The sequence below is a fragment of the Fukomys damarensis genome, unplaced genomic scaffold, assembly GCF_012274545.1.
Source record: "Fukomys damarensis isolate Sample0158 unplaced genomic scaffold, DMR_v1.0_HiC HiC_scaffold_22, whole genome shotgun sequence".
Classification (NCBI taxonomy): domain Eukaryota; kingdom Metazoa; phylum Chordata; class Mammalia; order Rodentia; family Bathyergidae; genus Fukomys; species Fukomys damarensis.
This window is the reverse complement of record NW_022900934.1, coordinates 58,733-84,923: the sequence shown is the minus strand read 5'-3', so window position 1 is coordinate 84,923 and position 26,191 is coordinate 58,733. Positions and strand designations below refer to the sequence as shown.

At 50.2% G+C, this 26,191-nt stretch overlaps 1 protein-coding gene across 7 annotated transcripts in view; it reads left to right on the top strand.

The window, feature by feature from the left end:
- Myt1 (myelin transcription factor 1) overlaps nt 1-18,152 on the top strand; it is a 111,417-nt gene extending 93,265 nt beyond the window's left edge. For all 7 annotated transcript variants that reach the window (XM_010633417.2, XM_010633420.2, XM_033767201.1 and 4 more), the window contains 10 exons: nt 2,410-2,564; nt 3,488-3,550; nt 3,662-3,730; nt 7,463-7,525; nt 7,943-8,026; nt 11,459-11,680; nt 13,133-13,224; nt 13,815-13,918; nt 16,191-16,334; nt 16,722-18,152. In XM_010633417.2, the coding sequence (XP_010631719.1) occupies nt 2,410-2,564; nt 3,488-3,550; nt 3,662-3,730; nt 7,463-7,525; nt 7,943-8,026; nt 11,459-11,680; nt 13,133-13,224; nt 13,815-13,918; nt 16,191-16,334; nt 16,722-16,862 (1,137 nt within the window). In that variant the 3' untranslated portion in view covers nt 16,863-18,152. The remainder of the gene's footprint in view (nt 1-2,409; nt 2,565-3,487; nt 3,551-3,661; nt 3,731-7,462; nt 7,526-7,942; nt 8,027-11,458; nt 11,681-13,132; nt 13,225-13,814; nt 13,919-16,190; nt 16,335-16,721) is intronic.
- Nucleotides 18,153-26,191: the final 8,039 nt, after the last annotated feature.

Sequence of the window (26,191 nt, the reverse complement as noted above, 5' to 3'; positions counted from 1 at the left end):
CGAGCAGAGGGTGGTGGTGCCTGCCTGCAGGGCTGTGGTGACTTGTACTTCTTCTCTAGGCAGCTTCCCCTTGAGGGAGGAGCTTGGCAAAGCCTCTGGAGTCCGGCACTTCCATGCAAGCCTTTCACCCTCTGGACAACTAGGATCCAGGGCCCTGCCTCCTATAGAACCTGTCATGAGAGAGCTGATCTTTCTCATCTCTGTTTGGAACAGGGTGGCCAGCACAAATGTGGGAGTTCTGAAGAAAGGGGAAGGTGGGAGGCTTGTTTCAGATTCCTAGGAATGATTTTGGAAAAACCCAGGTTTTCTTAGTTTTGTGAGCCTCCCAGCAACCTGTAGAACATGGCTGCTAACAAGATAGGGCTTAGCCCCTTGGTGTCTTGAGCTAAGACAGTAAGCAAATGCCTGTCCTGGGCTGGAAGCAGTGTCAGTGGTTTGAATTACTGAAAACAGGACCAAACTGATAAAGAGGAGCTAGGCAGGGCATTGGTGTTAGAGGTGTGGAACAGTCCCTTTCCAAGTATCCCATCTACATCTTTAAATGAAGAGCCCCTCTGATGTGGGTAGCATCAGGCTTTTCCCAGAGGAGGACAAGTCCCAAGGAGCAGAGTGCAACTCTGAGGGTACATAGGCACCAGGCAGTGTGTGTGACACATATCTGCTCCCTCTTCCTCTCCCTCCCCTAGGCTCCTCAGGAGGAGACTTTGTGGAAGGAACAAAGCTAGTGCCAAGAAGGATAGGGAGGCAGGGCCAAGTTGCCCCACACTCTTGTTTCCACTGGGACCAGCTTCTTTTCTGGCCTTACCCTCCACTCATGTACTGCAGGATCATCTCATTTTACCGAGGGGTAAACTGGGCCACTGATCAGGTCACACAGTCTGGTCACTGGCCTTCCTCTGGAAGAGGGGCCACCTTGGCTGAATCTAGGTGGAGTGAAGCATCACCGGAAGCTGCTGCTGCCCAGGTCTGCTGAGTCTAGCTCCTTTCTGCAGCAGGCAAGGGCTCTGTCTGAAGCTGAGGTACCCTCCTGTGTAGTGTGTTCACTGTCAGCTCTCATCCTTGGGTCTAGAAGCTCCCAGGACTAAGTTAACAACAACCTCCTTCCTGCACCTGGGCATATCCTCCCAGCCTCCCAGCAGTGCCTTCTTGGTGCCTGTGGTTGGTCCTGGGCCTCTTCCTTGGCCCTGGCTCAGGGCTGGACTCCCAGACTGCTTAGGTCCCCCTCTTGTGCCTTTACACATCCTCTCAGATCTTTCTTATTGCCCTGGGAATAAGCTGCCACCTGTAGGATGACCCTGCCTTATCAATTCTGAGGTCTCCACTACTGAATCCTGCCTCTTACTGCACTTGGCTATTGTGGCTACCGGTTCACTTTGCAGCCAGCAGTCTTGGCTCACCTAAAACCCTTCCCCTTTCCACATTCACCTCCTCCCCACCCCTCTAAATGCCTTCAGGTCAAGCTCTTCCCTGTGCCTCCACCTCTACCCTGATCTTCTTCTTAGATCCTCCTGCCAGCCCTTCCTGTGGGCCCACATTTTGGGCAGCAGCCCCTCCTTAGTGTCCCTGAGCACTCTAGGTCCTTGTGTCTATGGGCCTCCAAACAACAGCAGTACCCGCACCACTAGCTGGGTCCACTGCTGAGGACCTAAGTCATTTTACTGGGCTGTCCTCATGGCACTGCCTTATTTAGTGGAGGTTCTTCAGCTCTAGAGGTGTGGTGCCTCAAGCACTTACTGGGACCTGTGGAGAGTAGGTGCCAACCTTGGACTGACCTGTGCTGCAGCCTCCTGTGGGAAGTTGACTACTTTGACCCTGTGGTCCCTGGATCTCTGTGGGAGCAGTCTTTCCTTGCTCAATAGTGTCTGTAGCTAAGCCTATGTGAGGACAAATGCCCGCTGAACACCCAGTGTTCAGTTGTTTGCATTGTGAAGTCCTGCAATGGCCCAGTCATCATGTAGGGACCAGGCCAGTGGGTTTCAAGGTCACTGTGGTTACCACAAGCTGTGTTATTATCCTTACCACTCAGCTCTGTGGCAACATACAGAGTGCCTGCTGATGACTGAGTGCCATCCCTGTCCCAAAGGGCAGCACCAAGCATCTGTGCTGTGGAGTGACTTGGTGGAGGTGGCCACAGGCCACAGTGGGTGTCAGAAGCCTTGTTCTGGGCATCATAGACTTTTGTCTTTGAGGTAGTTTCCACAAAGGAGGACAGTTCCTAGCTGTGGCCTGGGGGTTGTCTTCTGTGCCTCCTCATTGGAGGAGCAAGGCTTTCCTCCCTCCCCTAAGGCGAGAGACTCCAGGAAATGCATCGTGGACACTCTCCTGAAGGGTCCCTCTCTCTCACCCACTGGGTTGGGTGCCCAGGCCGCTTACCAGCTGTTAAAACATCTCCCTGCTGGTTTTTTGCAGTCAGAGCCAGCAGCACATTCTTTTGCTTCTTCTGAAGCAGATGACCAGGAGGTGTCGGAAGAGAACTTTGAGGAGCGGAAGTACCCTGGGGAAGTCACCCTGACAAACTTTAAGCTGAAGTTTCTCTCCAAGGACATAAAGAAGGAGCTGCTCACGTAAGTGCCGCCGCAGCTGGCACACTCCCAGTCAGGGAGGAGCAGGCCTGGGCCTAGCCCATGGCAATAGGATCTTTTCTGTCCAGGGCATCTCCTGCCAGGCCTGACCACCTTCATCCAGGCAGCCCACATGGTGACAGTTTTCCTGTCATCTCTATGCTGTTCTGGAGTTAATGCCATCCTCTAATAGCAACTGAGAACAAGGAGGAGCTCCTGACCCAGCTCTCAAAGAGGGACAGAGGAGCCCAGGATGAGGGCCATGGAGTCATAAGCAGCGTGCCTGCCAGGAACCCTCAGGGATAACAGAGGCTTGGCTGGATACCTTCTGCCTGGGCTGTACCAGATGGCGCGGAGTCATTGCCTTCTGACTGTGTCCTTACCTCTGGCAGCCTGAGCCCCAGGCTACCCCTAACCTGATCCTTGTGTAACTGAAACAGGCAGAACCTTTGGCTTCCCCTGATGGCAACCACCTCCCCAGAGAGCTGTGAGGGGTTGCAAATGGCACCTGTGCCTGGGTCTGGGTGATCCCAGTTTTTGGTGCTCAGAGCTCACTCCTGGGAGAAGATCCTTCCTCTCTCTACCTTGAACCCCACTAGTTTCCTCCTACCTTGGGACCCAGCTGTCCTCCTTAGGGGAGACTATGATGCTTTGGGAGCTGGAGAGGGAAGGAGCTCCCAAGCTTCAGGTTCACAGGCACACACACGTGCACACACAGCGTACAGTTTCCAGAGCATCCTCAGGCACATACAATTCATGTCCTTCTTGAGTGCAGATGCGTGGGAGAACTTCCCATCTGAGAGGAAGGGTTTGTGCTCCATGACGGTGGGGAGGAGCTGGGAGTGGGCCTGGCTGCAGGCTGGTCTTGGGGCAGGCCTGCAGGTGTGTAGAAATCCCTGTTCTGACACTCTTTTTCCTTTGTCCAGCTGTCCCACCCCCGGCTGTGACGGCAGTGGCCACATCACCGGGAACTATGCCTCCCACCGCAGGTTCGTCCCCTGCTCTGCTGGCCTGGCCTCAGTGCTTTGTGGGGGGTCATCCTTCTCTTCTCCTCTGCTCCCCCTCTTGGCTCACCCCATATCCCATCTCTTCTCTTTCAGCCTCTCTGGTTGCCCTCTTGCTGACAAGAGCCTCAGAAACCTCATGGCTGCCCACTCTGCTGACCTCAAGTATGTTTGCGCTCCCTGACCTCCTGTCTCTTGGGCAGCACCCTTGCTTTGCTTTCTCCTCTGTGAGGCTCCCACCAAAATTGGCCTTCTCCAAGGTGCCACCCCAGGCTTGCCCTGCTTTCCTGGGATGGGGCAGAGGGGCAGGGCCAAGGAAGGGCCAATTCTGTGTGGGTGAAGCTGCTGCTGCTTCCTCTGCCACCTGTGACCCCTACTCTGAGCACTGCCATCTGTTCCTCACCTTGGGCTGAGGCAGGGACTGCTGCAGGCTCCTGAACAACCCTCATTTTTCCTGTAGCCTCTCTGGAGGGCCCTAACAGGGCTGTCCAACCAGCTTTGCCCACTGCCTTAGAGAGTGGGGAAAAGCCTGGAATTGGCTGTGGCTCACAAGACCTGCCATGGCTCAGTGGCTGTGGGCTGTGTGGCTCTTGACATGCAAACTGGACACAGATGATGCAGATAGCTCCTTGCCCTCCCTTGTCCTGCACCCCTTGGCTGCACTGCCCCCACCCTGGCACCCCTCCAGTCAGCCTCACTCTATGCTCTTAACTTCTCTTTGCTGGCCCCCTTTCTGCTTCTGTGCCTCCAAGGCCCTAACATAAGTAGGCAGGCCCTGTGCTCTATATCCCCACACAAATGAGGTGCAAGCACCCGAGGTTTCCAGGTGCCTTGCCTTTTGGGGCTGGAGTTGGAAACTGCCATTGCCTTTGGTTCTCAACTTTGTGTTGAGCTTTGACTGAATGGCCTTGATCCCACCAAGGATGACTCAGCTGCAGGGACCTCATCCTGGGCACCAAGGCTGAGTGGGGGAAGGAGGCATCACTCTTGTTTCCTCAGTTTATGACCTCCTGGCCTGGCTCTCTCAGTCCCATGGCCTTTGTTTTAGGGGGTCCTAATCCAAGCCAAGGATTTCTGGCCCTGTTTTGGGATCAGGGAGAAGTAGGGCATTGGTGCCTCTGCAATGAAGAGGGGAGTGTGGAAGGCTTCAAGGGACCTGAGCTGGTTTACAGCAGGGAAGAAATTCCCGAGTCTCCAATTCCTACCCTGGCAGCGTCTTCTCTGCCTTTCCGTGGAAGAATGCGTTACTGTGCGTCCTCACCACAGAGGGCGGGAGCAAGGCTGTCCCTCTCCATTCTCTTTCTGTGAGCAGGTTCACACACTCAGTCATCCCCTTGCTGCCCTTCAGCTCCTGACTCTGAAACCTGAGGTTGGAACACTAGGTCCTGCAGCCCTGCATAGACCCTGCTTCCCCCTTCTTCTCTTGCCATCTTTCTTGCGTTCTTTTTTCCTTATTTTATTTTCCAATTCTGCTTTCTTTTCTGTGATTTTTTTCCCATGGTTTTCCAACTCAAAGGCCTAAATAATTTTAGACCCAGTGGTGTAGCCACATGTCGGTCGTGGCCCTAGAAAGCTGGGATAAAGAAACTCAGCATGATCTAGTTGGAAGATGCAGCTGGTGGAGTCGGCACCCTTGTAAGACTAAGTCTGTGAAGAACCTTAACGCAAAAGATCTATAGAAACAGCCATGAAAAGTCTCCCTGTGTGTACAAAGCTGCTCATCCTTGGCAGGGTGTTGACAGCAGCCAGTCGTGTCCACCTCCCTCTGCAGTTCTTCTCTGCCCTGGGGCTCACCCTGGAGAGCTCTTCTCCTCACCTCCCTCAGGCCACAGTGGGCAGTCATGGGCAGCTCCTCTTTGTTGCCTGGTGTGCTGATTTTCTGCATGCATCCTGTCCTCCTCTTTTCGGAGTGGGCATCAGGACAGCTGAACTAGGGCAGACAGGGTTATTTGGTGGCCTCTCTCTTGATGTGGAATGCAGAGACTCTTGGATGAGGTATTTCCTGTGTTGTAAGCAGGCCCCAACGGCATTTGTTATCTTCTATGTGCCACTGTGTTTAGGAGCTGTGTTGGGCTCCTCAACTCCCTGTGCCTGTGGGGAGTCCAGGTACCTCCGCACACTGCTGGGTGTGCAGGACTCTACACAGCGCAGGGGTATCCCCCAGCCAAAGGATGGGCTCAGAGGGAGACCCAGTATGTCACCAAGGCTGACTGTGTCCCTTGGGCACAGATTCTTCCTTCTGTCCAGACAAGGTACTCAGAAGCAAGAGTGGGGGTTGGGGGGCATCAACCCTGTGGGCCACAGGTTGGAAGAAGCACAATGAGGACACCTGCTTCTGATTACATGAACATTGTCCTCTACTGGGCACAACTCTTGGGAAAAACCATTGCATCAGGTCTCAATGAGGAGTAGAGGTCAGCTCACCCATTTCAGACCGAGTACCTGTTGGCCCTGTGGAAGTCAAAGACTCACCTGAGATTCACCAGTGTCTCAAGGTATCTGTGTCTCACCACTGGTGACATTCATAACCTGAGAGACCACCATCCTCAGTGCCACACTTGAGTTCTGCCAGATGCTTTCCTGATGCTGAGACAAGGAGCCAGAGCCTCTGTCTGAGCTGCTGCCAACAAGGAGGAGGAGCAGACATCTTTAGCTCTCTATACTTAGGTTTCTGGAGAGCAGGGATACCTTGATGATGACACAGAATCCATAAATTGACCAAATGACAGTCCAGTGGAGCATCCAATGGATGACAGGGCAGGGATGAAGGATCTGAGATACTCCAAGAAGACGCTTCAAGAAAACTCCAAAGTTTTGGGGAGATGGTTGCAGGAGATAAGGCCAGTCCTATCATGTCAGGAAAGTTCTTGGTACTGTGCTCAGCTTGTTCTTCAACAAGGAGATGCTCTGTCCTAAAGGCTAGACCCTTCTTTTAATGGCCCAGGATTTGAGGAGTCCTCCAGGGGCCTGAGGTGCATAGAGTAGTGCTCAGAGTGGTAAGATGTTTAGATCCCAGCACCAAATGCTTGCCTGGCTCCTACAGGCTGCCTCATCATGAGGGGAAATGTATGGAGCAGCAGGTCCAGTGGGGAGATAGTCCTCAGCAGAGTCAGCCTCTTCTCCATCCTAACACCTGCAGGGGCTCACAGTTTTCCTCAGTGGACCTTTGGAAGAAAGGACATTCTGATGCCTCTAATATTAAAGTATAATTTTTGCCACTTTATGTGATACATTCATCAAGCATTTTTGGAGTGTAAAATTGGAATTCTGTGCTTTGTGTCTCTCTTCCTTACCCTCTGCTGGTGCCTATTGCCAGACAAAAACCACTGCTGTGTGAGTTCTGCACTCTCTACCCAGAGCCCAGATCTGCAGCAGCCAAGTAGCAGGTGCTTGATGATTATCTATTCACTTCTCAGCCACTGTGAATACTTCATATGAGTAGGCTCCTGGCCATGACTGTGAGAACCAAGTGGCCTCAGGTGCTAGGTATGCTGTCGTGCATTCTCATTTTAAAAGTTAAGGCTCAGATGCAGTCTGAGTGGCTAATCCAGGCTAGAGCTGAATAGAAGGCTGAGCTGAATGCAGTAGACCCAGCAAGGCAATCCCAGTACCCTGGCTTAGTATCTGATGTAGAGCCAGGCTCCTCAGAATGCTTTCCTTTTGGCCTTCTGGACCCTCTTGGTGTAACTGGACAGTACTGAGGCCTTGGGGTGACTCTGTCAGACAGTCAGCGATAACTGCAGCATGCTGTGGTGCATCAACACTGATGTCCCTCTGCAAAGAGATGCTTAAAGAAGGTGGCTGTTTAGAGAACCATAGGCTCATGAGGGCTCAGGGCTGAGTTCATAGGGTTAAACATCTTTGTGGGCTCTGGTCTCATCCAACTTTCCTCTGCAGGTGCCCCACGCCTGGCTGTGATGGCTCTGGCCACATAACAGGGAACTACGCTTCGCACCGGAGGTATGTGGAGCCAGGGGATAGCTTGGGGGTCTCTGTCTTAGATAAAGTTTTAAAGTTCTGAATGAGACAGTACTCTCACTGACATCTAGAGCCCATTCCATCTAGTCTGAATTGTTGATGCCTCTAGAATCTGGTTGGGTGACTCTTTGCTGTAAGATAAAAAGACAAAGGGTCATAGTTAGAGGCTCACAGAGGTAATTTCCATTCCTGACTCTTTGGCCCTGGTTTGAAGGCTCTGTATGTATGTGTACTTTGTTTTAAATCACCACATGACTACCAGTGAGTGATGAATGGATCTGCTCTCCCTCCCTCTTATCCCTGCTGGAGTTCACAGGACTTGAGGGAAGAGGAAGCAGTGATGGTGAGGGAGCTGCTGTTCTGGGACTGAGATGGCACTGTTTTCTTTTTCCACACCAGCTTGTCAGGCTGCCCACGTGCCAAGAAGAGTGGACTCAAGGTGGCGCCCACCAAGGATGACAAAGAGGACCCCGAGCTCATGAAGTACGTTGGGCCAGGCTGGCTTCTTCATTGCTTTGCAGAATTGAGGTTTTTCTTTGTTATAATTAAAAAACAGAAACAAAAACAATGCTATCTCCTTCTAGATTTCCTTTCCATCACAGCCAACCACCAAACTGTTCAATGGCAATCCTCATTTTTACAGAAGTGCTCAAACCAGGCACTTCAGTTTCTGGGTATTATAGCCAGGGCATCTGTGCTAACCTTTCTGTGGGCTCAGGTCAGAGGTAAGGTTGGGGGACACTGATGCCCTGCTGCCTTAGGGTGGCCCCAAGGGCCCTACAGCCTCTGCAATCTGCATGGCTCTTACCTGCCAGGAAAGGTCAGGTGCTGAGTCCAGCTCTTTTCACTGTGGTGGGGTGAGGGTTGGTATATCTTTGGTGCATATGGGTGAATCCTGACTCTGTGTGTAACCTGCTGTACAGGGACTTGGTACTATTGTAATCTTGTTCCCCCATAGGGAACTAGTTCCCTACAATGACCACCTGCATGTGGGGGCCACATGTGCCACAGGCATAAGCAGGGTGACTCACTGGCTAATTTGACTAAAGTGGAAGGATTTCTCTGGATACAGAAGTCTCTGAGCTGACTTCCAACAAAGTGGGTGGTGAGTCCCCAAGCAAGTGAAGAGTGAAATGATGGTTCAGGGCCTTGAGGTCAGCTTCCTCCCTGGCTGTGTCCCTTGTTGGGCAAAGAGAAGCTAGACACTTACCCTATAGAGTGGTAACTTGGCTCCAACTGTGCCCAGACATCTACTTGGCCATGGAGGAGGGGCCTAATTAGCCAGCATCCTTCAGAAAGGGATATCCCACCCCGCTGTTCGGTCTGGTATACACAACAAAGTAGAAATGAATGTTAAATTAACAATGCAAAATATGAAATTGCTTGTATAATGAATGCTGCAGAGTAATTGCTGGGATGGGCAAAAGGTATATTTCCACTTCAGAATCCAGGAATTTGTTGGTGATCAGATGAATGCAATGCCTTTATGGATTTAGCAAGGGTCCTGCTGGCAGGGATATTGTAAGTGAATTGTGCTGCATTTGCTAATGATTATGATCAAGATCAGCATTTTTCAAATTAACTGGAAAAAAGCTTTTCTTCTTTCAAATGTGCTGTCAACTTTGCTTTTAAGAAAGCAAGAGAGTTGGGGATTTAACTCAGTGGTGCTGACGCCTGCCTCGCAAGTGCAAGGTCCCGAATTCGATCCCTGGTCCCCCCCCCCCACAGGAAAGCAAGCAAGCAAGAGTTCTGCAATCAAGTGGAAGATGTGACCTTTAAAACCTATCCAGCATTGGGCTGGGGATTTAGCTCATTGGTTCTGCTGCCTGCCTTGCAAACACAAGGTCCCAAGTTTGATCCCCAGTACCAAAAAAAAAAAAATTGTCTAGTGTTTGCAGGATGTTCCTGGTGGTTGCATGGTACTTCCATTTTATAGGTCTTCCCCTCAGCCACAAACTTTAACCATATTTATAATTGACCAGCATCTTTAAATAAGTGCAGATTGAAGCAGAAACTTTAATAGATGTGCCAGGCAGAATGGGATTCCATTAGTAGGGGCAATCTGTGGTTTTACAGGGGCTGCTGAGGAAGAGTTGTGTTTTATGATGTCTCATGTTTGCACCATTTGAGATTAAGTCATTTCTGGTACTTCCCTGTTGCCACCATTTTATAACTGGCCGTAGAAGTTGACAAAGGTTCCAGTGTAGGGATCAGGAGCTGATGCATCTCCTGCTCTGCCCCTGAGCCCTGGAAGCTCACACTGTCCTAGCCATGCTGCATCTGATCTATGAACTTTACCTGTCGTCCCTTTTGTCCTAGCCCCATTTCTCACATCACTGCACAGTTGGTTCCAGAAAACACCAGTTCACCTGAGGGGTTCACCTGAGGGGCAGCTCAGTGATTCCTGCATGTGTCTACATGATATCACCTGACAGTTCTGAAGATTCAGTGCTGGCTTGTTGTTGTTGTTGTTGTTGTTTGTTTTGTTTTGGTACCAGGGCTCGAACTTGGGACCTTACATTTATGAGGTAGGTGACAGAACCACTGAGCTAAATCCCTGGCCATCAGTGCTGGCTTTAAGAGAAACCATGCCTGAGCTACTCTCCGTGAATGCAATTACAGGAAATACAAATAGTTGCTCCTGGTGAGAAGGGTTAGGGTTTTGCAAGCAGGCGAGTAAGAACTCAGATTCAATTGCATGGAGTGACTGAAGGGCCACCACTCATTTGGCCATTTCATCTTGTGATGTTAGAGCCTCAGTAGATTCCTCTTGCCAGCCCAAGCCCTCACTTCAGGTAGCTGGGAAGCATCTGAGGGGCTGGCCAGTGAAGATGAGCCTCCCAAAACTAACACAGCATCCCTGCAGCATTTCTGCTCTGGGCTGAGGCTGAAATGGCCTTGCCTTGGCACAGTGAACATCCTATACCATCTGAAGTCTTGCTGGGATGGATAAACAAGAAGGGGAAGAGAGGCAAGAGAGGGAGATGTGAACAGCAGAGGAGGTAGGGGTCTGGCTGAGCTGGTTGGAAACTGTTTGCAAGGGCTGTCTCTGAGACAGAAGCATGGCGATGGGGCTCACTGACTTCCTACTGGGTGAGGTGGCTCCACCCTACTTCACCCCTTGCAAAGGACCTTCTGCTGATGGCCCTCTGTTCTCCTGAGGGTGTCCTGCCCCCAACTTCTGCACTACCATAGACCACTCTGTAAAATGGGGCAGCAGTGCGTGCCCCTTGGGGTCTTGTGTGTTTGCTGGGTGATCAGTACACAGTGAGTGTGTAACAAATGGTGACTTGGGTTGGTTTCATGAGAGATAAGACTGAAAGCTTGCAGACTGAGATCTTATCTTGGGTCAGTATTGGATCTGGGTGGCCAAGTCCCCCAATCTTGCTGGCCCAGGTTCCTCCTTAAGGTGTGAGGACAGAAGCACAAAGAAGGGCCTATACACAGTGCCTGGTGTATTTATTAGTCTGCATTTATGCCATTTCTGTGATGATCCTATACCTTTCCTTGAACACCTGGAACAAAGAGAAATGCCATTCTTGGCCAGCCTCAGGAAGGGTCCATGCCAAGCCTCTCACCTGAGTTCTATGTTCCTGCGACACCCATGAGCACCAAGACCATATGTAGCCTCAGCCCAGAGGCTAGAGAATGACAGAGCCCTGCTGCCCCTGAGCTTCCTGGCCCAGGGTGTCCTCATCTTCCTTCTAATCTGCAGGCTTCCCTACTGTGTAGGGCTTGTAAGGCCAGGGAGAGGAAAGTGATCCTGAGGTCCTCGATACCCTATGCCAGGCTTTTCCTGAGGTTCCAGGACTCATCTCTGCATGTGATGCTGGAGTATCCTGGGTCAGGCTTGTTACGGTCTCAGTTCCTCCCACCCTGGTGACCCTGAAGTCACCTTGGCCTTTCTGTGTCCAGGTGCCCTGTTCCAGGCTGCGTGGGGCTTGGCCATATCAGTGGCAAGTATGCCTCACACAGAAGTGCATCTGGCTGCCCTTTGGCTGCCCGGAGACAGAAAGAGGGCTCCCTCAATGGTTCTTCCTTTTCCTGGAAGTCAATGAAGAGCGAGGGACCCACCTGTCCTACCCCGGGCTGTGACGGCTCTGGCCATGCCAATGGGAGCTTCCTCACTCATCGGAGGTAACTGTCACTGTGGGCCCTGCCATCTCTACCAGTGAGTAGGGACCCTGGCCTTGGGCTGGGACATGGCTCCTGGGAGTGGGAGTGGGGCAGACATGGGCTTAGTGTGACCGTGGGCACTGACCTGAGGGATCACAGAGGTGCTGTTGGTGCTAGATGGTATTTCATTTTTTCATCATGTGCCTGCTCTTACCAGCCTCCTCTCTGTCCAGCCTGAGTCCCTCTGGGCTGGCATTAGACTGGCCACACCTCATGCCTTGCCCCTGCCCTTGGGTTCTCTTTGAACGTTGGGCAGAATTCCTTGCCTGCTTTGCAAAGGTTGCCTGGTGCAAAGGACCCTCCTTTCTTCTCCCCTCGCTCTTCTTCTTCCCTCTCTTCCTCTTCCCTCCTCTGCTTCCTGCTTCTTTTCCTCTTCTCTCCTCCTCTACCATCACTTCCCTTTTCCTTCCTCTGCCCTCAAGATTAATTAATGCATTCATTTAACGAAAGCATTTACTGGGAGTCCATCATGCACCAAGGCCTACATATAAAAAAGAGAACCAAAGAGCAGTCAGCCCTTGCCCTTTGGGGGGAAGGTGGGAAGAGATACTGTAAACAAATTAGTTACCTAGTATGGTCAATGGTGGTCAGGGCTCCAAGGAAGGCAGCAGGGAAGGGGCAAAGAGGTCTCTTGAGAGGGGGCCAGATGCTTGCCTCAGCTGATTAGGGAACAGACTGTGGGTAGGGCAGGTCTGACTTGCTGCCAGAGAGGAGCAGATAGTTGGAGCCATGATCTCATTTGCTGCCTCTTGCTAGAAGCAGAAAGGGGATGGGATGTCAGTTGGGGAGCTGGGATAGCCATAGGCTGTAGCCATAGAGGAGCCAGGGATGGTGAGCAGAAGAGCCCTTCTTGGTCTTCTTGAACACCTCTCACTTTGCCTCAATCTTTACATGGTGTGGCTTAAGTCACTACACAAAAATAAAATTATGCCTTAGAATCCACACATTTTAAAGCTTGAATTTTGTCTGCTTGAATGTCTGTATCCAAGTGGTCACATGCTGGAGGATCTCAGGGTCAGCTGAGGGGCCTCTTCCAGGAGCTCTTGGTGTGTAGATCTCAGAGCCCAGAGGGAACAGTGCCTGAGGCAGTGATGCCTGGCTCCCTCCAGCTCCTGGTGGGGCAGCTATGGCTGTAACACACAGTATGGGCTCTGAGGGGTTACCTTCTGGCCCTGCCATTCCTAGACCATGGCTTCCCACTCCCCAGGTTGGGGAGGCAGCTTATGAGGAGCATTTCTACCATGGGAGGCCCTCAGGGTCACCTGAGTGCAAGGGGGTATGCTTTGGATTGGCCATGGCATGACCTGGACTGGTGATAGTGTACGGTCCTGGACTGGTCATAGTGCATGACCCAGGACTGGCTCATGGATTGTGTCCCTGGCCTAGTCAGTGATGTATAATCTCTGCTTTCAGTTTGTCTGGTTGTCCCAGAGCAACTTTTGCAGGAAAGAAGGGAAAACTCTCAGGGGATGAGGTTCTCAGCTCAAAGTTCAAGACCAGTGATGGTAAGGATGCTTTTTTGGGCTGTCCCTACTACTCACCAGCCCTTCTCTGTACTGGTGGGAAGAGGGTGGGAGGCCAAACCCTTGCAGGAGTTGTGGAGACAGCTGTTGCCCTGAGCCCACAGACCTTCTAGCCTTGGTTCTGAAGCTGCCAATGCCTATGTGGGATCTGGCCTTGTCTTGAGTAGTCATGTTTGCTCTGACCTGAAGACTTGCTGGCCATTAGCATGAGCCACACCTCATACTACACCACACAGCTCCAAGGTGTGTCCACAGAAGCTTGTGGCTTACTCCCACATAGGTGAGGACACTCAGCATTTTGGGACACATCTCCCCTTTGATCTCAGCAGTTAACATTTCTAGGGAGACCCATGCTTCCCACTAGACCCCAGGCCAGGAGATGAACTACTTTATCACACAGTTTCCAATCAGAATTCCCAGGGGAGGTATGGGACCCAAGCCCAAGACAGGAGCTCTGAGACCAGGGGGGAGGCCTCTGTACCACAGGGACCCCCTTTCACTTTGAAAGTAAGGCCCATTTGCTGGTCTGGGCTTCACACAACAGCCCCAGCTGAGGTTTTTTTCTGGGATAGTGTTGGAGAATGATGAGGAGATCAAACAGCTGAACCAGGAGATCCGAGACCTGAATGAGTCCAACTCGGAGATGGAGGCTGCCATGGTACAGCTACAGTCTCAGGTGAGTAGAGCTGCTCTGGCCCTGGCCCTGTGCTTCCACCCAGAGGCCATCTTGGAGCTGTGTGGCAAGCACCAGTGCTGTGGGGCTGAGCTGGTTGAGAGTGTAGCAGCCAGCCATGTGGTGGTGCTGATGGGGTCTCAGAGGCCTGCAGTCCTACTGGACCAGTCCCACTGAAGTGACCAGTCAATCAGGGTTAGGGCCCTTCTAGTACTAGTCATCCTGTTCAGGTTACAGTCCACTTAGAGATGGTGGCCTGTCAGCTTGGCTCCTGGGCCTGGATGGAGCCATTGCCCATACAGAGCTGCATACTTGCAGAGTGACCTGTGCATCTCCAACTCTATATGCTTTTTTTTTTTTTTTTTAATACTAAGGATTGAACCCAGGGCCTCTGGCCTTTGTGTTGATCTACATCCCCAGACCTCTAAATTTTTTAAAAAAATTTTAAAATTTTAAGGCAAGGTCTCACTAAGTTAGCCAGGCTGGGCTCAAACTTACAATCTTCCTGCTTTAGGCTCACATAGTGCTGGAATTATAAGTGCGTGCCCTCACACTTGGCTTATATTCATTTCTACTTCTTCCTCCTACACTAGAGATAAAAGCAGGTCCTGCCCTTTGGTTGCTGGTGGAGGACTTCTCTGAGGAAAGATTTTGCACCAACTCCCAGCTGTAGCATGTGTGGCATGAGCACAGCTGTGGCTCAGTGACAGGGTCATGCATTACTTAAATGCATGAGTAATATTTCCCCCAGAAGGAGCATTTGTCATAAGAAAGGAAGCAGGAAAGGCTTTACTTTGAAAACAAAAACATGCTCCAGCCTCTGGCTGCTGATTGGGAGCAAAAAGAGAGCTGATGGCCTGGGAATAGTGCCCCCTAGTGGCTAGAGGAGGGCCACAGGGATAGAAGGTGACCAATACTCAGAGGCAGCAGATGTTGGCTAGGTACCAGGCCCATGTGCTACTCTGCACTTTCTCCTCAGCAAACAGGCTTACCCTATCTACTGATGCTCAAGAGCCTGGATAAAAATATATTGCACATGAAGCTCAGGAAGGATGCTAGAGTACACAGTGACAATAACGGTCCACAGGAAGTGACAATAACAGTGACATGCCCTCCCTGTCCCCTAGTGACATCTCTGGGTGGGAGACACAGCATGTGTAAATGTGGTTCTGTTCTCCTTCCCTGTCAGAGTCCCCAGGGCCCTTATCAGGGTCAGTGGGACAGCCCCTCTCCTTTCTCTATCTGCCAGAACCGACTTTTGAGTTGAGTATGATACCTGTAGTCCCAGCTATTCTGTCCCAGCTTCCCTTAGTTCATATGAACTCACAGTTTTAAGGTCAGTCTGGGCAACACAGGAAGACTGTCTCAAAACCAAACTAAACCAATCCAAACTAAACCAAAGCTACCCTTTAAATGACAGATTGATACCTTTCCCTAGTATCCCTTCGGAAGGCCTTTGCTACCTTTTTGAGGGAGTTTGGTGAGTAATAGTAGCTGCAGATGGGTCAAGGCAAGGAGAAGGCACCCCTCCCACAGTGCTTTAAAGCTACAGGCTTGTACCAGATGACAGAAGTATGTTTGTCACACACTGTTCCTTCTCCCGTAACCACCTAAAAGAACTCACCATTTCTTCCTAGTGCCACATATTGCTGTCATGTGAGCTCAGCCTCTGCCCCACGGTTCCTTGTAGATACACAGTCAGACTGGGAGCTGTCCGTAACACCAGAAACCTCAGGGCAGTACAACCTTGTACTCAAGGATAGGACACAGTGTGGAAGAGGCTTTCCTGTGCATGGCCTGGAGAGCATGTACTTAGGAGCCTAGGGAAGCAGTTTGTTGATCTTTTTGGTGAGGGGAAGCCTGTACTTTCAAGGTGGGTGTAACTGTTCCCATCCTACACACAGGAACAAAATTACAGCTGGTATGGGCTGGAATTGAGCTCAGGGTGCCACAGAGTCAGTCTGCACCCTCACTTTGCCCATAGGATGGATGACACGCAGCAGGTCATGGCCATGGCCTCTGGAGCAGTCACTGAATCTGTTCTGGTCTTCCTAGGGTTCAGGCTATTTCCAGAGGATGTTGTTTCTTTTACGCCAAGGCCAGCGCACTGCCAGGTCCTCCCCTTCAGGCAGGGATCCCGTAGGGAGGCAGGTCCCTGCCTCTCGCCCCATCCCCGGGCTCTCTCCTCTTCCAGAGAGATATGAAGTGTGACAGGGGCGTGCCCAGTAGGACAGGGCCAAAGGAAGGTGGCCCTTATCACCTATCTCTGACCTAGATCTCCTCCATGGAGAAGAACCTGAAGAACATCGAGGAAGAGAACAAACTCATCGAGGAACAGAATGAAGCCTTGTTTCTGGAGCTGTCTGGGCTGAGCCAGGCTCTCATCCAAAGTCTCGCCAATATTCGCCTTCCACACATGGTAGGAACCTGCTCTGGGGATTCTTTGGAGGGCAGGGAGGACAGGTGCACCTTTTACCTCTGCTTCTGGGTCTCGATGGATGAGACCTTTGCCATTTGTGGAGGTTCCCTGTGCTCTGACCAGCCTGGTGGCTGTTTGCCACAGGGGTGCGAGCCGCCTGAGTAGCTCATGAATCCAAGCAGGTTGGCTTTGGTGGCAGTGAGTTGGTTCCTGGGAGTGTTGCAGATAGAAATGTCTATGGGCATTTGGTGGAAGGAGTTGGGGCAGCTGCCTGCACTGCTCATCGTGGGGTGGAGTGGGGATGGAGGTTGATGTTTCCCTACTGGGTTTCCCCTTACTGCAGCCCACTGCATGGGCAGGGCTTACTAATCTGGCTCTGTTTCCTAGGAGCCAATATGTGAACAGAATTTTGATGCCTATGTGAGCACCCTCACCGACATGTACTCCAACCGGGACTGCTACCAGAACCCCGAGAACAAGGGCCTCCTGGAGACCATAAAGCAGGCCGTGAGGGGCATCCAGGTCTAGAATGAGATGCACTGTGAAGGACCCGCCTGGCTCCCGCGTTTACCTCCCTCGCTTTGTTGCATACTTCGAGGATCCCTAACTCACAGGGACTTCTGGTTGGCAGGCGGGGTGTGGCCTCAGGCAGGTTCATCCAAAGGGTGCCTGGAAATTAGTGTCTCTCGTGATGACCCATCAGGCCCAGGTCTCATACGAGTGTCTGGGACACCGAAGTATTACAAAGTGATTTATTTTTGTTTTCTGAAAAATATCTGAAGAGCAGCTCAAAGTCTCCAGTGGAAGCTCATGGACAAGGTTCTCAGGGAAGTTTTGGAGTTTTGCAACCACAGTATTTCTTTGTTTGTTGAGGCTGGGAGGGCAGCCACAGGCTCTGTAGGGATCTCCACTTGGAGGACATGCCCCAGGTCCTGTGTCTGTGCTCAGTAAGGCCCATGTGGCAAGTGTGTTTTCTGTTTTCATTTACTTCAGCTTTGTGTTAGGGTGAGACAAAGCTATTTCAGAGGCAAAATTAGGAGTAGGCCTTCCAGAGACAGATCCACAGCTGGCAAACACTCAGCCCAATCAGCTCCAGGGATTTTAACCTGCGAGGCCCCTGAAAATCAGCCTCTTATCTGGGGCGGCTGCAGCTGTGAGGCTGCGCAGACTTGTGTGGCCTGGGTTCCCTCCCGGGCTGCAAGCTTCAAGCCCAGGTCCACCCAGGCCACCGAGCTGCCCTGTCCTGGTTGTGGCCGGGCTTGTTCTGTGTCAAAGGTGAGGACAGTGTCAGCGAGGTCAGGGTGAATTCCTCATGGGAGACTGCTGAGGCTTCACTTCTGTTTAGATCACTCAAGATGCAAAAGAAAAGGTAAATTTTAACTTAATGTGTTAAAAACACAGTGTTCCTACAGTGTAAATAGAGTCCAAGTCAACTGTGACTGCAATTATGAATTAGTATTTAAAAGTAGAGAAATTGCACTTCCTGGAAGACATTGAAAGTAGTTAGTTTAATTATTCTGTAAATTATTTAATTTTGTCAAGATGTAAGTATTTATATTCACACCCTCTTATGTTAATGTTTGCTATTTATTTAACATTTTTATTTATTAATTTTTATGATGTCAACTAGACCCCCACTCTAGGGCACCATAAGAGTGAAATAAGGGAAATCAAAGCAAAAGTAACTATTTGACTATAAGATAGGCCACAAAAAATCTTGTATAACTTCTAGTTATAATTTTGATGCAACCAAGTTATTTTTTATATATTTTGTTATTTATTCTTTTAATAATGGAATTTTTAAAAAAGTATTTTGTAACCAAGGAATTTTGATAATTTGGGGATTTTTTTCCTTCCCCTTGGTCCGATGAAGAGAAAGCTGTTTTGGTTTTCTTTTTCCTTTTTGGGTTCCTTTGTTTCAGGCACAACAGCAAGTGGAATTATGTATTTATTATTATTTAAGTGTAGCGCAGCTGTGTGTGCTCCTGCGTGTTTCTCGTGTTATGTTTGTGGCGGTTGTCTGGCTGAGTCTCGTTGCTGTTTGGGCATGCTGGCTACAGCCAGCTCCAAACAGTGACCCAAACTCAGGGGCTGCACTGTGTTGGGCCCCTGGCAGCCCTGATACTGTGACCCTCCTTCCTCAGGAAACGCACTGGACCCACAGCACTTCATTTGTGTTTGGAGGGTGATTTCCTAATAAAAAACCTGACTGTGAGTTGGTGCTATGGTTTGCTCCTTGGCCTCCTGGGAATATGCGGATGGTGGTCAGGATGGGAGGGCTGTCCTATCCCAGATAACACAGGTGCCCCTGCCCCAGGTCAGCTCAGCTAATATCTCCTTCTGGAACTACCTTCCCTTAGGTATGTTCTATAAAGTCTCAGTCACTGTACCCTGCCTCATCCCATGAAAGCAGGCATGTACAAATCGGAGTTCTTCCCAGGAGTTTTAGGGTCAGGAGAAAAGTCTTCCTGCTGGGTTTGTTAGACAGGGATATGCAATGCTGCTGCACCATTTCTCCAGCCTTAAGTAAGTGATAATTCAGACATTCTGGAGGGAAACGGTGCTGGGAAATGAGGCAGAAGGAAAAGGAGGGAGCATTTGATGACCATCTCAGAGTGTCTGGATTCAGCTGCGCTTAAAGACAGGGTACTATGGACTTCCCAGGTACTTGAGGCGATGGAGTCCTTTTTCCTTCTCCTTCTTTTCTTCCTCGTCTCCTCCTTGATTTTTTTTTCTTGTAACAGATCGAACATGGAACCATACACTTGCATGGCAGGTAGTGGAACCACTGAGCTAATCCCTGGCCCTTCCTCCACTTTTCGTTCCCTTTCCCCTTTCACTCTCCCAACCCATTCTCTTTCTTCTTTGTTTAAGCTAAGGTGCGTTGGCTCTTTGGTTTTGCAGAGGTAACTCTTCACTGTTAACACTTCTGTGTCAGGCCTCCCAGGGACAGACTTAATTTGAGGGTCTAGTCACATTCAACCTAAACTGAACTGTCCACATGACCTTTCTGGGAATCTGACCCTCAGGGCAGACACAGAGCTTCCTCCGGGCATGCAGACACCAGACCTGTCTTCAGTGATAAATTCTTAGAATTCTGGACTTCATTTCTCATCTTTGTTCCAGTCAGACAGGATTTGCTGTGTCCACAGAGGGTAAAGCATGTACCAGCACATACTAGAGGGTCATACAGCTTTGACCCTACTGGGGACACGGGACCCATGGTCTTGGGTTGCACCTAACCCTTCACATCAGTATGGCAGGTGCTGGGGTGTAGGCCTGGGTCTGGAAGGCTGACTCAGTGTTTCTGCTGCAAGCTGAGGTGAAGGAATTCTGGGGGCATGAGAGTTGGTAAGAGAGTTTGGGCTATGGCAGCCCTTTCTGGGGACAAGGAACAAGGGGGAGCTGCTGGGGCCCTGCCTTGGTTGCCTGGTGGAGGTGAGGAGCAGAGGCTAGCACTGTGGAGGAATGAGACACCACTGAGCCTGTGTCCATGTGAGAGCAGTCAGCCATGGCTCAGTACTTTAGTCCCGCCTCCACCTCTGTCCATGGTCTTTGCTCTTCTGACTGTTGAATGTCTATCAGACCTCTTGTCCATTCTTATCTTCAAATACCACACATTGGGGGAGCCAGCTAGCCTAGTCCCCTCAAACCAGAGCCTATTCCTAATGACACCCAGGCAAGGATACAGGGCTCATTTAAAAAGTTTCCAGATAACTCCCAAGAGCAGTGACAGTGAGAACCACTGATGTGTGAAGGGTGTGTGAGGTGCAGATGTTTAGTCCTCATCACCAGCAAGCTCTGTTGGGATCTAATGATTCATCTGCCTTTGCCTTCTGTGCAGCTTCTAGCTGGCCTACAGAGTTGTGGACGTGGTGTGGGTGGGAAGAAGACCCTAGAGGGAGCTCAATAGCTGCGGCTGAGTGTGCAGTGAGGCCGTGGAGGACTTTGGAAGTGGGGATGGGGGTCTAGGGGTCACATCCTAGTAGAGATCTCTGCCTATAAGCAGGGGACTGGTTAGCAAGTGAGGAAAGAGCAGGACCCGGTATGGGCGGGTTCCAAACTGAGTCCTGGCCCAGCCCAGCTCCTCTCCTCAGACCCAAGGATAGCAATGACAAAGGATAGCACTGAGGGCGGTGGCAGAGTGGGCAGGGGCAGAAGGGTTCTGCTGAAGATCTGAGGGATGCTGGGGAGGGGATGCCTGGGGTGGAGGACCTTTGGTTTTTAAAGAGCCTCATGTGCTAAGGAGACTACTTTGATCCTATATGACCTTTGGATTTCCCACACTCTGTTTCCCTAACTCCAGAGTTCTAGGAGATACTAGGTTTGAGGTTCTGAGTCCTTCACGCCTTTCAGATAAACATACTTATCCTTCATTCACCATGATTCCTGGGCTTCTGAGGTTAAGTTCACTGGATGCGTCAGGCCTGGGCTTGCAAGTAGCTCTGTAGAGTTGGGATATAAGGTGGGACTGTGGCTGTTCCCATGATGTTGGACAGCTGCACGATCCCACAGATGACAGCGATGTGACCTGGTCATCTATGAGAAGATGCTTTCTTCTGTGTGGAGGGGCTAGCTGGCCCACAACCTTCTGGGAGCCAGGGAAGAGTGTCTTGCAGTCTCTGGTATATGCTCCCTCCAGATTTACTATTGCACTGGGACCACTACCCACAGCTTGACCTTCTCTCCCTGCCTGCAGACCCTTTCCTTGGCCCTTTACAGAGAATAAAACACAAGGCTATCTCCAGAAAGAGATAAGTGTTCTGTTGGGTCCCAGAGTCAGGGCAAGGATCTGGAGTGTCTACCAGCTTCTGAAAGTTCTTTCCACCAGTTGTCTTTGTCCCAACATTTGTCCATCACCAGCAGAACCTTGTGCTGCCAGTTCTTGGAGGTTCTGGATTATGGACTGTGTTGCTTCTGAGCTTCCTACACTCTTGCTAGAATACAGTGTTTTGGGTCTACTGGGCTATTGTTCTTGCATCTGTACATTGTTTGGCTTTTGAATTCTATCTCCCCCTGCCTGCCAATTTATTCTTTAAGATCTGTAATTAGGTGTATGTGTGGGGGTGCTCAGGTAGACATGTGCATTTCTACTTTCTTTACTTGGGTGTTGTGCTTCAAGGTGATGAGCATGAGATCACCTCACCATGCAGAGGGGAAGCCAGCTCCTTGTGGTTTGCGTCATCCTGTGAAGTTCAGGTAAGGCTCTCCTGTTAGCTCCTTGTGGCCCCTTAAAGACTATTTAAGCACGGATACAGAGAACTTCCTGACTGTCAGCTGATGTGGACCTCACCACAGAGGTGGCAATGCTCTCTAGGGGTCACAGACTCTGTGCCCTATGCCAGCCAGTCCATTTACTCCACTCATAAGGAGGTGGAATATGGGTTTTGCAACAGAGCTTCAGTCCTCATCTTTACAAAGTGCAAGTCAGGCTAAAACAAGAAAGCACACAGGGGCTTGTTATAATTGTGGGTGACTTGGGCAAGTTCTGGGCCCCTGACCCTTGGCAGAACTGTGTTCCAGGCTACTGGGGTCAGGCCCTTGCCTCAAGCCTACCCTGTCCTGCTCCTGGCTGCTCCCACTGTCCTTGCCTCAACACTTTCCTCTGTGTCTGCAGTGTGCAAGTCTCCATGAGTGCTGGTTCATCTAAAGCTTGGCCTTGCCTCCTCAATTTCTGTGCTTCCCTATCTCTCTCCACAGCTGCCCCTTGGTGCTGCTGGAGGGCTGCCCAAGCCCACAACTTGGCCTTCTTCTCTATATTCCTAATGATGTCTGCTATATGTAGAAAACTCCACAATATCCCCCAAGCCTACCTTTCCCAGCTCTGGAACCTCCTGCAGTTCTCTTTGGATGCCTGGAGGCATGTAGCTTGGTGGCCAAACAGCCACTGGCTCCTCCCAGCCTGGCCCTTCTTGGGCCAGCAAGGCATCAAGCCCCAGCTGGAGGTCTCATGGCCATACAACTTTGCCTACATGGATTGCCAACCTGGTGGTGTACGCCACCTGAATAGGCCAGCTGGGGAGCAGCCCCAATTGGTATGGAGGAAAAATGGGTGGTTATGGGGTCCTGTGGAAAGCAGTGCAGGGATATGTGTATGAGGGCATGGGCTGCGCCCTGCCCACCATGTAAATCCAGAGACTCTCCTAAACTCCAGGGAAGCTTTTCCCAGTAAATGCAGTAACAGCTTGGCTAAGGTGTCTGCTTGGGCTGGTTTTGGCACCTGAAGGCTGTCAATAGTCCTGGAATCTTATCTGCCTGTGCAGACCTTGAGGGGTACACCTGGACTTCCCTGAGATTGGAGGAGCCTGAATAGCCAGGCTGGAACACCCACAACTCCACGGGTTAAGGACTTTGCAGGGGGCAGGGGAGCCTGCACAGCTTTGCTATGTTCAAGGGACCCTAGGAAGAAAAATCCAAATAGGAAAGTGCACCTACCTCTCCAGCACCTGTCAGTGAATGCCCCTCTTTAAACCTACTCATCCCTGCTCCATGGGTACTTTCTGCCACATCAGACACTTTTAAAACTTTTTATTTAAAAAAAAATCTTATTGAATTTATTGGTACTTTTAAAGTATAAAATACAGTTACATTCGTCATTGGGAACTTGTACCTTTTGTACATGACAGGTCTTGGTTCTCATTTTTTCCCCATAACCCTGTCCTCCCTTCACCCCCTCCACCCTCCCCTATTTACAAAGACTTTGTTTCCATTTTTTCTTTTTCTCATACTTTTTCTTGTCCCTTATTTCTTTTCCCCTACCCTTGTCACTTCCTTTACACCTTTAGCCCTTTTCTTCCTATTTCACATTATCAGTTATACAATTTGGATCTTATTTACACTTTTAGTTTTTCACACTAGAGAAACTATTTGGTATTTACACGTGTGTCTTATTTATTTCACTTAAGAGTATGGCCTTAATATGCATCCATTTTCCTATGAATGACTCTAGTTTCTTATTCTTTATGGCTGAATAGTATTCCACTTTATTTTCTTATTTATTTATTTATTTTGGTACCGGGGATTGAACTGGGGTCCTTGTGCTTGCCATGCAGGCAGCAGAACCACTGAGCTAAATCCCCAGCTGGTGTTCCATTTTATAGAAAAAACACATCTCCTTTATCCAGACTCCAACTGATGGGCAATTGGGCTATTTCCAAATTTTAGCTATTACAAACTGTGCCGCTATAAACATGGGTGTGCATATATCACTGTGGTATGATTCTTTTAATTCTTTTGGAAAGACACCCAGCAGAGGGATGGCTGGGTCAGATGGAACCTCTAATCCTAGTTATTTGAGGTATCTCCATATTGATTTCCACAGTGGTTTCACTACTCTGCATTCCCGCCAACAATGGAGGAGGATTCCTTTCTCCCTACAACCCCACCAACATTTGTTATTGTTTGATTTCTTTTTCTTTTTTTTCTTTTTCTTTTTTTTTTGGTACCAGAGATCGAACTTGAGTCCTTGCACTTGTGAGGCAGGCAGTAGAACCACTGAGCTAAATCCCCAGCCCCCTTTTATTGGTTGATTTCTTGATAGCAGCCATTTTTTTCTGGGGTGAGGTAGAATCTCAGTGTTGTTTTCATCTGCATCTCTCGAATGACGAGTGATGTGCAACATTTTTTCATATATTTATTTGCTGCTTTTACTTCTTTGTCTGAGAAATGTCTGTTTGTTTCAGATGCCCATTTTTGAATTGGGTCTTTATATTTGGGGGCCTGATTTGTTTGAGTTCTTTATATATTCTAGATAATAGTCTTTTGTCTGAGGAGCAGCTGGTAAAATTTTTTTCCCACATTGTAGGTTGTCTTTTAGCTCTGTTGGTGGTTTCTTTTGCAGTGCAGGAGCTTTTCAATGTGATGAGATACCAGTTGCTGATTCTTTCTGCTAGTTCCTGTGCTACTGAGGATTTGTTTATGAAGTCTTTTCCTATGTCACACATTAAACACTTTTCCCTGTTTCTTTTACACTCTGTCTAAAGTGTTTTCCTTATCTTTAATTCTGCTACAATTCTCTCAGTAGAAGTTGTCAAAATAGCAGATAAATTTAGTAATGTCTAGGACTAAAGATGAAGAAGAGTCACTTAATACCCACCCACCAAATTGTAAAAACCAAGCATACATGCTTCTCAGTTCCACCTGTGACCCCAGGGTCCACTGCTCAGGACCCTCAACTACAGGCTGCTAATCTGAGACCCTACAAGGCACTGAACCTAGAATGGCTTTGTGACAGCTGCCCCAGCTCCCAACCTATATAGAAGCCTGACCTGGCTTCTCAGCTCTGAGTAGACAAAGGAGAGAAATAAGAATTATTTGATCCTGAGTCCTTTTTTCATCTCTAATCCTCCTGTGGAGCAGACGGTAGGATTGCCCTCTTCATACAGATGGGGAAACTGAGGCCCAGGAGGCTGCTGTAGATCGCACAGAGGGTTGTTGTGCTGAAAGGGTTTATGCATTGGCCCCTGACTCCAGGGCTAGTGCCTCAGTTGCCACATGGGGGTGCCCCTAGGTTCTGACTCTCCAGAAGGAGGGCATGGTGCTGTATCTGCTGGATCCCCTCACCAGTTAGACCCAGGGGGTGTCTGAGGAGCCAGAGGAAAAGGAACTGGTTCCTAGGCCAGCAGAGGCCCTGGGCCTCAGGAAGAGCCAGAACTCACAGTTGGATTGCCCCTGCTTAGTAGAGTTGGTAAGGAGGCCAGGCGAATGTCCTTGCATTTGGTTGCTCTGACCATTCCTCGGGACAGGTGGGGCTGGCTGGAGACAGTTTTTCCAGCCCATCTGGAGATCAACACATTGGGTGAGAAGTGTTATAGAAAAAGTCCAGAGGATGGCCAGGGAATGCTCCCTAGTGGATTTTCATTGGATCTGAGGGAAGTGAGGGCCAGCGCCATGGGTATCCAGGGCAGGGCAAGGGAGGCTGCTGTGAGAAGAGAAAATTGGGGGGTGGGGTGGGCCAGGGCAGGGCCAGAGCACAGGGGAGGAGTGAAGGGTAAGCAGGGCTCAGGCACAGCCAGACTCCAACAGTGAAATGTGAAATTCTGGGATGTGAGCAGTAGGGTGACCTTACCAACTTGTTTTCTGGCTTATTGTTGCCTTAAGGTCCCTGAGGCCAAGGTCCTATTGCACTAACCCTGTACCCCTGGATCCAGAGCAGGATCGACCCTTGTAGGCAAACCACATACAGTACTGAGTACATGGGGGGAAGAGTACATAGAGAGAAGTCACGGGGCTTCAGGGCTGGCCTTGATTCACTGGGGACATCTGAGTGGTGCTGGGACAGAGCATCTCTTCACACAGACCCTAGCACTGGGCTGCCTAGGAGGAGCCAGCTTGGAGCTAGCCTTTTAAGATCTGCAGCTCAGTGTTTCTCCCAGTGTCTGGCACCCCCACAGACAGGCAATGCGCCCAGGTCACCTCTACCTCTAACACCCTATGAACACCCTCACGTCTGCCTTCCTTTCTCTGCACTTCCAATCTGTGATGGCCACCGTGCTCAGCTGAGAGCCAGCCTCAATGTCTGGCCACAGCAGCTGCCAAGAGCTGCAGTCACTAGCTGAGGCCTTCACATCTGTACTCATAAGTCTGGATGCCACCCACTTGCACCCAGAGAGTGAATTCATCTGTTGCTACAAGCTTCTGCAAGCCAGGCCAGCTGCAGTCAGTAGTTTCTGGCATGGCCCCATACTTCTCCGAGGCCAAACTTGGCCAAGCTTTACAAGAGACAGTGAGCTGGGGCAGGGGGAGGGATTCAAGATCTTTCCAGTGGGAGCAGTGTCATTGAGACCTTGGGTTCTACCTCCTAAGAAATGTCACTCCTCAGAGCAGTTCCTCTTCTAGGTCCTAACAGTCTTGGGGCC